Raw genomic sequence first — 13,317 nt, 5'->3', positions numbered from 1 at the left:
TTTTGACATCATGAAGAAATTAAAATTTCACTTGATACAGGAATTATTTTCAAGAGAAAGAGTTTCTGGGCTGTCTTCCTGGCAGGTCTGCAGCAGCAACTGGATTTTCAATTTAAAAGTAAAACTAACTGTTTCAACAGTCAAGTCATAGGACAGGCATAAATCTTCCTGGTTGCTTGGTAACAAGTCTTGCAGTCTGCACTCTTGAAACAGCAAGTGTTAGCATTTAGTGTTCGCAGAACCTTTGCCTCAGTTTTTAAAGGCACACAGAACTCTTGGCTTTCAACAAAAAAAACAAAGCTCTTGTGACACCTTCACCCTTGGTGAAATGAAACACCATTCTTGAAGATGTTCATTACAATGTAAAACATTTTAAACATATTTTCACATTCATGTCCCCATTCACTCTGCTGGTAGTTCACACAATTTGTCCTTGTACCATTGTTACTCATGTATCTCAACAAAGTTTAATTTGTGACAAAGCATCAGCGATAACATGGTTATTTTTCCCGAGATGTGTACAATGTTCAAATAATAAGGCTGCAACAATAAACTGCATCTGAATATTCTGGCATTTTGGTTTCAGATTTTTCCACAAACGTTAATGGATTATGGTCAGTATATATTAATGTTTATTTGTAGTCTTGGTGGACATATACTTCGGAATGTTTAAGAGCCAGCATTAGTCCTAATGTTTCTTTTTCCACAGTGGAATACTTTTTTTGGTGGCGATTCATTTTTTTTTAACGTGCCTGACTGGTTTTTCTATACAACATTTGGAGCAGCCAACACTGGTTCATTAGTTAAGATTGCCTTTAGCTTTTCAAAAGATGTCTGGCATTCACCTGACCATAGTACTTTGGTTTTCTTTTTCTGTAGCAAATCGGTCAGTTGAGCAACTATAGCACTTTCTGTAGAAACCACATATCCCCAAAAAACCTCATGATTTCATGTTTAGTCTTAGTGATAGGGAACTCCACTAAGGCTTGTACTTTTGCTGTTCTTGGCAGCACTTGGTCTTGCCCCACTATATGTCCAGCTAAGTTACTTTTGCTTTTGTGAATTCGCTTTTTGCCAGGTTACCACTAAATCAGCAGCTTGTAATTTTTTTAAATTGAGTTTCTAGCTGTTTTAAGTGTTCTTTCAAAGCATTACTGCATATCAGCTCATCAAGATATACGACACAGTTGGAAACACTGCCTACCACTTGATTCACTAATCTCTGAAAAATTGCTGGGGCATTTTTTAGCCTGAATGACATCACTCAGCACTGATAAAGACCGTCTCATTTGACAAAAGCCGATATTTCTTTAGGTCGAGGTATCAAAGGAACCTGCCAGTGTTGTGGGACAACTCAATCACCACAGGAGGAGACTCAGGTACAGGTTCAATCGACTTATTCAAGCGTACGCAGGGAGAGACTCCACCTTGGGTATTCCGAGGCAATACTCTGACTTTACATTCAAGAGCACAAACTTATACACCATTCTTATCATACAATGTGTTCAAACAACGGATGATTGATATGATTGATCATAAAACAATGGTGATTGATTACATATTCCAATGAACACTCGCCCTCAGCCGTATCAATACATATATCAGCAACATTCCACAGAAACAGTGGCCTCGAGGCCCCGGCCCCAACCTTTGCTCCCTAATCCTGTCCTTTACCCTAGCAGCATGTTTGTTTCTTTTCTCAACCTGACTGTTAAATTCTGCTGAGATGCTTTTCTAAAACTCACCTTGTTTCTATTTAACCCCTTCACCAGTATCCCTTTAACAAATCTATCTTTGTAATGGCACTGGCCACTCTCTCAGTATAGTCTTCCAAGTGAGGAATTGGGTAGGAGTCTGCCTTCATTACTGCATTGACATTTCTGTAGTCTATGTAAAGCCGAGTTGACCCATCAGGTTTAGGTACTAATACTATTGGTGAACTCCAGCTGCTTTGACTACGTTCAATTAAGTTGTTTTCCAGCATGTATTGGATTTCTGCTTTTACTTGCGTCTGTTTGTCTGGACTTAACCAATAAGGATGCTGTTTTAAAGGAAAGGATTCCCCTACATCCACATCATGTGTGGTTAAGGTTGTACTTCCTGATTTATCCCTACAGACTCTTTTAAATGATGTGAAAAGCCTGGTTAGGTCTTCACGTTGTTTTGCATCTAAGTACAAAAGCATGATGTCCAATTTTCCTAGCCATTCTGTATTTGCTGACTGGATAGTAGGAGATTCAATCTGAGAATTGTCTAGACCTCCTTCTGCTTCCTCCTCACTATCCTTTTCCTTCTCAACAGTCCCCATTACCTGTCTTACCTGCACTGGCTTATCCTCCTCCTTGTGATAATATTGCTTGAACATATTGATATGACACAGCCAATTATTTTCTGGTGATCAGGGTTGTCAATCAAGTAATTTACCGTACCAACTCTTTTGACCACTTTATACAGACCACTGAACCGTGCTTTTAATGGTTCCCCCTGTAATGGTAACAATACTAATACTTCATGCACTGGTTGAAAATTTCGGGTCTTTGCATTCTTGTCTGCCCATTTTTTCAAATTGGCTTGGGATGCTTTAAGGTGTTCCTGAGCCACATCACAAGCTTTCGTGAGCCTTTCCCGGAACACAGACACATAGTCTAGCAGTGACGATTCATTCTTTTGTTCTAAGAATTAGAATTAGAATTAGAATTAGAATTAGAACATTACAGCGCATTACAGGCCCTTCGGCCCTCGATGTTGCGCTGACCTGTGAAACCATCTGACTTACACTATTCCATTTTCATCCATATGTCTATCCAATGACCACTTAAATGCCCTTAAAGTTGGCGAGTCTACTACTGTTGCAGGCAGGGCGTTCCACGCCCCTACTACTCTCTGAGTAAAGAAACTACCTCTGACATCTGTCCTATATCTTTCACCCCTCAACTTAAAGCTATGTCCCCTCGTGTTTGCCATCACCATCCGAGGAAAAAGACTCTCACTATCCACCCTATCCAACCCTCTGATTATCTTATATGTCTCTATTAAGTCACCTCTCCTCCTCCTTCTCTCCAACGAAAACAACCTCAAGTCCCTCAGCCTTTCCTCGTAAGACCTTCCCTCCATACCAGGCAACATCCTAGTAAATCTCTTCTGCACCCTTTCCATAGCTTCCACATCCTTCCTATTATGCGGTGACCAGAACTGCACGCAATACTCCAGGTGCGGTCTCACCAGAGTTTTGTACAGCTGCAGCATGACCTCGTGGCTCCGAAACTCGATCCCCCTACTAGTAAAAGCTAACACACCATATGCCTTCTTTACAGCCCTATTAACCTGGGTAGCAACCTTCAGGGATTTATGCACCTGGACACCAAGATCTCTCTGTTCATCTACACTACCAAGAATCTTCCCATTAGCCCAGTACTCTGCATTCCTGTTACTCCTTCCAAAGTGAATCACCTCTCACTTTTCCGCATTAAACTCCATTTGCCATCTCTCAGCCCAGCTCTGCAGCCTATCTATGTCCCTCTGTAACCTACAACATCCTTCGGCACTATCCACAACTCCACCTACCTTAGTGTCATCCGCAAATTTACTAACCCACCCTTCCACACCCTCTTCCAGTTCATTTATAAAAATGACAAACAGCAGTGGCCCCAAAACAGATCCTTGCGGTCCACCACTAGTAACTAAACTCCAGGATGAATATTTGCCATCAACCACCACCCTCTGTCTTCTTTCAGCTAGCCAATTTCTGATCCAAAGCTCTAAATCACCTTCAACCCCATACTTCCGTATTTTCTGCAATAGCCTACCGTGGGGAACCTTATCAAACGCCTTACTGAAATCCATATACACCACATCCACTGCTTCACCCTCATCCACCTGTTTGGTCACCTTCTCGAAAAACTCAATAAGGTTTGTGAAGCACGACCTACCCTTCACAAAACCGTGCTGACTATCGCTAATGAACTTATTCTTTTCAAGATGATTATAAATCCTGTCTCTTATAACCTTTTCCAACATTTTACCCACAACCGAAGTAAGGCTCACAGGTCTATAATTACCAGGGCTGTCTCTGCTCCCCTTCTTGAACAAGGGGACAACATTTGCTATCCTCCAGTCTTCCGGCACTATTCCTGTCGACAATGACGACATATAGATCAAGGACAAAGGCTCTGCAATCTCCTCCCTAGCTTCCCAGAGAATCCTAGGATAAATCCCATCTGGCCCAGGGGACTTATCTATTTTCACACTTTCCAAAATTGATAACACCTCCTCCTTGTGAACCTCAATCCCATCTAGCCTAGTAGCCTGAATCTCAGTATTCTCCTCGACAACATTTTCTTTCTCTACTGTAAATACTGACGCAAAATATTCATTTAACACTTCCCCTACCTCCTCTGATTCCACACACAACTTCCCACTACTATCCTTGATTGGCCCTAATCTAACTCTAGTCATTCTTTTATTCCTGATATACCTATAGAAAGCCTTAGGGTTTTCCCTGATCCTATCCGCCAATGACTTCTCGTGTCCTCTCCTTGCTCTTCTTAGCTCTCCCTTTAGATCCTTCCTGGCTAGTTTGTAACTCTCAAGCGCCCTAACTGAGCCTTCACGTCTCATCCTAACATAAGCCTTCTTCTTCCTCTTGACAAGCGCTTCAACTTCTTTAGTAAACCACGGCTCCCTCGCTCGACAACTTCCTCCCTGCCTCACAGGTACATACTTATCAAGGACACGCAGTAGCTGCTCCTTGAATAAGCTCCACATTTTGATTGTGCCCATCCCCTGCAGTTTCCTTCCCCATCCTACGCATCCTAAATCTTGCCTAATTGCATCATAATTTCCTTTCCACCACCTATAATTTTTGCCCTGCGGTATATACCTGTCCCTGCCCATCGCTAAGGTAAACCTAACCGAATTGTGGTCACGATCACCAAAGTGCTCACCTACATCTAAATCTAACACCTGGCCGGGTTCATTACCCAGTACCAAACCCAATGTGGCATCGCCCCTGGTTGGCCTGTCTACATACTGTGTCAGAAAACCCTCCTGCACACACTGGACAAAAACTGACCCATCTAAAGTACTCGAACTATAGTATTTCCAGTCGATATTTGGAAAATTAAAGTCCCCCATAACAACTACCCTGTTACTCTCGCCCCTGTCGAGAATCATCTTTGCTATCCTTTCCTCTATATCTCTGGAACTATTTGGAGGTCTATAAAAGACTCCCAACAGGGTGACCTCACCTCTCCTGTTTCTAACCTCAGCCCATACTACCTCAGTAGACGAGTCCTCAAATGTCCTTTCTGTCGCTGTAATACTCTCCTTGATTAACAATGCCACACCCCCCCACCCTTTTACCATCTTCTCTGTTCTTACTGAAACATCTAAATCCCGGAACCTGCAACATCCATTCCTGCCCCTGCTCTACCCATGTCTCCGAAATGGCCACTACATCGAGATCCCAGGTACCAACCCATGCTGCAAGCTCACCCACCTTATTCCGGATGCTCCTGGCGTTGAAGTAGACACACTTTAAACCAAGTTCTTGCTTGCCAGTGCCCTCTTGCATCCTTGTAACCTTATCCCTGACCTCACTACTCTCAACATCCTGTACACTGGCACTACAATTTAGGTTCCCATTCCCCTGCTGAATTAGTTTAAACCCCCCTGAAGAGCACTAACAAATCTCCCCCCCAGGATATTGGTACCCCTCTGGTTCAGGTGAAGACCATCCTGTTTGTAGAGGTCCGACCTACCCCAGAAAGAGCCCCAATTATCCAGGAAACCAAAACCCTCCCTCCTGCACCATCCCTGCAGTCACGTGTTCAACTCCTCTCTCTCCCTATTCCTCGCTTCGCTATCACGTGGCACGGGCAACAACCCAGAGATAACAACTCTGTTTGTTCTCGCTCTAAGCTTCCACCCTAGCTCCCTGAATTTCTGTCTTAAATCTTTCTTTGATGAGTTTTAGAGGACTTCTTATTTCATGCCCCTAAACGTATTCGAAAGGACTAAAACCTGTAGACACATTCGGTGAATCTGTGGTGACAAATAAAAGAAAGTCCATCTCATTATTCCAATCATGAGACTATTTGTGGCGAGTGCCAAGCCTGCTATACTCTCACTTGCTGTGCCTGTGCTGGGACGAGGGAGCAGTACCACAGGGCATGCGCGATGCCAATATCATCACCCTCTATAAGAACAAGGGTAACCGCGGTGACTGCAACAACTACCGTGGAATCTCCCTGCTCAGCATCGTGGGGAAAGTCTTCACTCGAGTCGTTTAAAACAGGCTCCAGAAGCTGGCTGAGCATGTCTACCCTGAGGCACAGTGTGGCTTTCGAGCAGAGAGATCCACCATTGACATGCTGTTCTCCCTTCGCCAGCGACAGGAGAAATGCCACGAACAACAGATGCCTCTCTACATTGCTTTCATTGATCTCACCAAAGCCTTTGGCCTCGTCAGCAGATGTGGTGTCTTCAGACTGCTAGCAAAGATTGGATGTCCACCAAAGCTACTAAGTATCGTCACCTCATTCCATGACAATATGAAAGTCACAATTCAGCATAGCGGCACCTCATCAGACCCCTTTCCTATCCTGAGTGGCATGAAACAGGGCTGTGTTCTCACACCTACACTGTTTGGGATCTTCTTCTCCCTGCTGCTCTCACATAAGTTCAAGTCTTCAGAAGAAGGAATTTTCCTCCACACAAGATCAGGTGGCAGGTTGTTCAACCTTGCCCGTCTTAGAGCGAAGACCAAAGTACGGAAAGTCCTCATCAGGGAACTCCTCTTTGCTGACGATGCTGCATTAACATCCCACACTGAAGAGTGTCTGCGGAGTCTCATCAACAGGATTGCAGCTGCCTGCAACAAATTTGGCCTAATTATCAGCCTCAAGAAAACGAACATCATGGGACAGGATGTCAGAAATGTAAGACCTGGCCAGTACTAATGCTGACTTGTACATGATTTGGTCTTCTGAATCTCCATATGTCCTGCTAGAGGAATGTCATGTGCTCACTTTAATAATTCCTGGTGATATTTAGGTGGTACCACTAGCTGTCGAACAACCGTCCATTCTTCATGCACAGGTCGATGACGCGGTCTCCATTTCCTCCTCAAAACTCCATCTTCAATATAATAGCCTTCTGAAACTCCTTTCGCCTCAGCTTCTGTCAGGGCTGACTGTGCTATTCTATGTAACTCTGGATCAGCTTGCTGTGATGCAATTATAGAAGACTTGTTAAACATGCCATTTGGATTGTCCAAATCCCCCAGGAAAGTTTCGGATGCTCAGTTATCTGTTTGTGGTGCCAATTTTACCTCCAACAATGCAACTTGTTTAGCCATTGCTCGGGTTACTACAGACACAGAAAATATTCCTGGAAATTGTTCCTGTAATTGTTCCATTTCTTTAACTTCACTTGGTTTCTTTGTGACTACAGTAGAAACGGATACTTTTGCTCCAGCCAAAGCATTCCCTAGGAGTAGGTCAATTCCCTCTACTGGCAAACGATAGATAACTCCTACAGTTACCATCCCAGATATTAGGTCACACTCTAGGTGTACTCGATACAAAGGTACGGGTATATACCCTCCGCCAATACCACTAACTAAAACATTAGTATTCAGTGCGCTCTCTGGTGGAAATGTTATATCTTTCCCCAGCAAAAGAGTTTGGGTTGCTCCTGTATCCCTCAGTACAACGATAGGTTTACCCGCCTCACTTGAGGGATATGGAATTACTTTTCCTTATGACAAGAATTCATTATAACTTTCAGGTATCTTATTCACAACCTCTAAACTCACTTTAATTTTTTGTATCTCGTTTCACAGCTGCCGTTAATGCTGCAGTCTGATCTGAACATAGAACATAGAACATAGAACATACAGCACAGAACAGGCCCTTCGGCCCACAATGTTGTGCCGATCCTTTGTCCTCTGTCAAGGACAATTTAATCTATACCCCATCATTCTCCTTTATCCATATACCTATCCAAAAGCCTTTTGAAAGTCCCTAAAGTTTCTGACTCAACAACTTCCCCGGGCAAGGCATTCCATGCCTCGACCACTCTCTGGGTAAAGAACCTTCCCCTGACATCCCCCTTATATCTCCCACCCTTCACCTTAAATTTATGACCCCTTGTAACGCTTTGCTCCACCCGGGGAAAAAGTTTCTGACTGTCTACCCTATCTATTCCCCTGATCATCTTATAAACCTCTATCATGTCACCCCTCATCCTTCTCCTTTCTAATGAGAAGAGGCCTAGAATGTTCAGCCTTTCCTCGTAAGACTTATTCTCCATTCCAGGCAACATCCTGGTAAATCTCCTCTGCACCCTCTCCAAGGCTTCCACATCCTTCCTAAAATGAGGCGACCAGAACTGCACACAGTACTCCAAATGAGGCCTTACCAAGGTCCTGTACAGCTGCATCATCACCTCACGGCTCTTAAATTCAATCCCTCTGCTAATGAACGCTAACACCCCATATGCCTTCTTCACAGCCCTATCCACTTGAGTTGCAACTTTCAATGATCTATGCACATAGACCCCAAGGTCTCTCTGCTCCTCCACATGCCCAAGAACCCTACCGTTAACCCAGTATTTTGCATTCATGTTTGTCCTTCCAAAATGGACGACCTCACACTTTTCAGGGTTAAACTCCATCTGCCACTTTTCAGCCCAGCACTGCAACCTATCCAAGTCCCTTTGCAGACGACAATAGCCCTCCTCGGTATCCACAACTCCACCAACCTTTGTATCATCTGCAAATTTACTGACCCACCCTTCGACTTCCTCATCCAAGTCGTTAATAAAAATCACAAACAGGAGAGGACCCAGAACTGATCCCTGCGGCACGCCACTGGTAACTGGGCTCCAGGCTGAGTATTTACCATCTAAGACCACTCTCTGCCTTCTATCAGTTAGCCAATTCTTAATCCAACTGGCCACATTCCCCACTATCCCATGCCTCCTGACTTTCTCCATAAGTCTACCATGGGGGACCTTATCAAATGCCTTACTAAAATCCATGTACACCACATCCACTGGTTTACCCTCATCCACTTGCTTGGTCACCTGCTCAAAGAATTCAATCAGGCTTGTGAGGCAAGACCTACCCCTCACAAAACCGTGCTGACTGTCCCGAATCAAGCAGTGTCTTTCCAGATGCTCAGAAATCCTATCCCTCAGCACCTTTTCCATCAACTTGCCTACCACCGAAGTAAGACTAACTGGCCTGTAATTCCCAGGGTTGTTCCTATTCCCTTTCTTGAACAGGGGCACAACATTTGCCACCCTCCAATCACCTGGTACCACCCCCGTCAGCAGAGAAGATGAAAAGATCATTGCTGTACTTTCAGTTAGAGCCTCTTTCTCTGCATTAGCTTTGGATACCCCAACAAGTCCCAGGGGTTTACCTCGCACATTCCCCAACATCCTGAACAGAGATGTCCCAACTTGTTGCAATGATAACACTTGGGTTTGCGAACCTCACTTCTACCCTCAGCACCTTCCTTTCTGACCTGAGGAGGTGATCCCGGGACATTCCCAGCTGTTCCTTCTTGTCCCTGGATACTTTGCTTCCTTTCACTCTCCCACTTTCTATCCTTCGCGGCTTTATGAGGGTGACAGACAAAAGGTTTCAGCTTATTCACAAGCTCAAAATCATTAGCAATTTCAGCTGCTTGCCTGGCTTTTAAAACTTTCAGGTTTTCTACATGAATCCTCACTAATGAAGGAATTTAATTTTTAAACTGTTCCAAGAGAATCAGTTCTCTAAGGTTCTCAGACGTGGTTTCCATCTTTACTGCCCGTAACCAACGATCAAAATTAATTTGCTTTCCTCTTTCAAATTCTACATATGTCTGCCCAGCCAATCAGTTCTTAAAGGCACACAGAGCTCTTAGCTCTCAACTACTAAAAAACAAAGCTCTTGTGACACGGAGCTTACTCTCATTCTATTTTTCCCTTTTTTTAATCAACATTTTGGCAGCTCTTTGCTGGTTTATAAAACACTCCCAATTCTCAGACTTGCTACATTTTTTGCAACATTATAAACCTCTTTTTTAATCTAAACCTATCCTTAACTTCCTGAATGAGCAACAGATAGGTCTTTCTTGCTGAGTTTTTGTTTTTCAATGGGATGTATTTTTGTTGAACATTTGAAATGTTTCTTTAAAGTTTTCCCACTGTTTATTGACTGCCATATCTTTATGTCTATTTACCCAATTTACCTTCGCCAGTTCTCCCCTCATACCTAAGTAATTGGCATTGTTTAAGATTCTTGTTTGTGATTGGAGCATGTCACTTTCAAAATTAACATGGAATTCAATGGTATTATGATCGCTGTTTCCCAGTTGATCTTTTACTATGACATTGCTAATTAGCCCTGCTTCATTACACAATACTAGATCTAAGGTAACTTTATCCCGAGTTCGCTCCACAATGTATTGCTCCAAGAAACTGTCCTGAAAACATTCCACAAACTCATCTTCTGGACCACTATTTGTAATCTCAATGTCCCAGTCTATATGAAGATGAAAGACCCCCATAATTATTACATTGCCTTTGTTACAATCTGCAATAATCTCTTGTTTAATGCTCGGTCCATTGGGATAACTACTGTTAAGGAGCTTATAAACTACTCCCACCAGTGTTTTCTGATTCTTGCTATTCAATATTTCCACCCAAACTGATTCCAATTCATGATCTTCTGAGGACAGATCCTTTCTCACTAATGCCGTAATATCATCCTTTATCATCAGTGCTACCCCTCCTCCTTTGCTACTGTGTCTGTCTTTCTGAAATATTGTGTATCCAGGAATATTTATTTCCCAACATTATCATCAGGTAACCATGTCTCTGAAATGACGATTAGATTTAAATCATTTACCTCTATTTGTGCCACTAGTTCACCTATCTTATTGCTGATGCTTCGTGCATTCAGATAAAGAACCATTAATTTCATTATTTGCTTCTGTTCCCTTCAATGACCTTATTAACTGATGTACCATTTTTGTAAAACTTTCTCAGGTTGTATTTAGAAGGAAATGCAGCCGTTATTTATTACACCACATTCAGTGTTTCAAACGGTTATCTCGTTGGACCAGGATGTCCTTTCCCAACTGTCAGTTTGTCAGAGAGAAGTTCTGTTCTGAAACAGAAGTTTGTAAACTTGTGTTAATTGTGGCTCAATGGAATCTCTCACCCGTTAGTCAGAAAGTCAAAGGTTCTAGACCCACTCCAGACACTGGGCGGCACAGTGGTGCAGTGGTTAGCACCGCAGCCTCACAGCTCCAGCGACCCGGGTTCAATTCTGGGTACTACCTGTGTGGAGTTTGCAAGTTCTCCCTGTGTCAGCGTGGGTTTCCTCCGGGTGCTCCGGTTTCCTCCCACATGCCAAAGACTTGCAGGTTGATAGGTAAATTGGCCATTATAAATTGCCCCTAGTATAGGTAGGTGGTAGGGAAATATAGGGACAGGTGGGGATGTGGTAGGAATATGGAATTAGTGTAGGATTAGTATAAATGGGTGGTTGATGGTCGGCACAGACTCGGTGGGCCAAAGGGCCTGTTTCAGTGCTGTATCTCCAAACTTGACTCTACAATCCAGGCTGACACTTCAGTGCAGCACTGAGGGGAAACTGTGGTGGCAGAGGGGCAGTACTGAGGGAGTGCTGCGCTGCACTGTCGGAGGGTCAGTACTGAGGGAGTGCTGCACTGTCGGAGGGTCAGTACTGAGGGAGTGCTGCACTGTCGGAGGGTCAGTACTGAGGGAGTGCTGCACTGTCAGAGGGTCAGTACTGAGGGAGTGCTGCACTGTCAGAGGGTCAGTACTGAGGGAGTGCTGCACTGTCAGAGGGTCAGTACAGAGGGAGTGCTGCACTGTCAGAGGGTCAGTACTGAGGGAGTGCTGCACTGTCAGAGGGTCAGTACTGAGGGAGTGCTGCACTGTCAGAGGGTCAGTACTGAGGGAGTGCTGCACTGCAGTCGGAGATGCAATCTTTTACAATGATCTGTGATCATTGAATGACTGCGTGTTTAAATGAACAGAAGCTGGAGAGATGCAGAAAGAATTTCTATATTTATCCTTTCAAACAGAATGTCAGACGTTACTGAAATATCTTTACATTTCCAATCAGTCAGTGGCCTGTGGTCTATTCTCCCCCTGCTCCCCCTCCATTTCCTCTCCAAAATTCTTTGCCATGTTCTTCCCTCCTTTCTGTGGTACAACTCTGTCCAATTAGGTTTCCACCCTGTCACTGAAATGAAATATCTCTTATCAGAGGCACAAATGAGATCCTATGTGACTGTGACCATCGTAAACTATCTTTCTTCATCCATTTCAACCTGCCTGCCGCCTTTGGCACAGTTGACCACATCATCCTCCTCTAACACCGTCTCCTCCATTGTCCAACTGGGAGAGACTACACTCACCTGCCTCCATTCCTATCTATGCAGTCCTAGACAAAGCTATCCTGCAATGGCTTCTCTTCCCACCCCCACACCATTACCGTCCTGACCCCATCACTCCTCCCTTCATTTACATGTGGCCTCTTCACATCAGGGGCCAACTTTCACATGTATGCTGACTCCTCACGACCACTCACTGCGACAAGTGAGAGGTGATTCACTTTGGAAGGAGTAACAGGAATGCAGAGTACTGGGCTAATGGGAAGATTCTTGGTAGTGTAGATGAACAGAGAGATCTTGGTGTCCAGGTGCATAAATCCCTGAAGGTTGCTACCCAGGTTAATAGGGCTGTTAAGAAGGCATATGGTGTGTTAGCTTTTATTAGTAGGGGGATCGAGTTTCGGAGCCACGAGGTCATGATGCAGCTGTACAAAACTCTGGTGAGACCGCACCTGGAGTATTGCGTGCAGTTCTGGTCACCGCATTATAGGAAGGATGTGGAAGCTTTGGAAAGGGTGCAGAGGAGATTTACTAGGATGTTGCCTGGTATGGAGGGAAGGTCTTACGAGGAAAGGCTGAGGGACTTGAGGTTGTTTTCGCTGGAGAGAAGGAGGAGGAGAGGTGACTTAATAGAGACATATAAGATAATCAGAGGGTTGGATAGGGTGGATAGTGAGAGTCTTTTTCCTCGGATGGTGATGGCAAACACGAGGGGACATAGCTTTAAGTTGAGGGGTGATAGATATAGGACAGATGTCAGAGGTAGTTTCTTTACTCAGAGAGTAGTAGGGGCGTGGAACGCCCTGCCTGTAACAGTAGTAGACTCACCAACTTAAAGGGCATTTAAGTGGTCATTGGATAGACATATGGATGAAAATGGAATAGTGTAGGTCAG

At 44.1% G+C, this 13,317-nt stretch overlaps 1 protein-coding gene across 1 annotated transcript in view; it reads right to left on the bottom strand.

Moving 5' to 3' along the window:
* Positions 1-1,171: 1,171 nt before the first annotated feature.
* Positions 1,172-13,317, bottom strand: part of LOC137351714 (zona pellucida sperm-binding protein 4-like) — a 73,064-nt gene continuing 60,918 nt past the window's right edge. Inside the window, exon 9 of the mRNA XM_068016452.1 lies at positions 1,172-2,672. Coding sequence (XP_067872553.1) covers positions 2,317-2,672 — 356 coding nt within the window. The 3' untranslated portion in view covers positions 1,172-2,316. The remainder of the gene's footprint in view (positions 2,673-13,317) is intronic.

Source organism: Heterodontus francisci, chromosome 2 (genome assembly GCF_036365525.1).
Source record: "Heterodontus francisci isolate sHetFra1 chromosome 2, sHetFra1.hap1, whole genome shotgun sequence".
NCBI classification, from domain to species: Eukaryota; Metazoa; Chordata; class Chondrichthyes; order Heterodontiformes; family Heterodontidae; genus Heterodontus; species Heterodontus francisci.
This window is presented reverse-complemented; position numbering and strand designations above follow the sequence as displayed.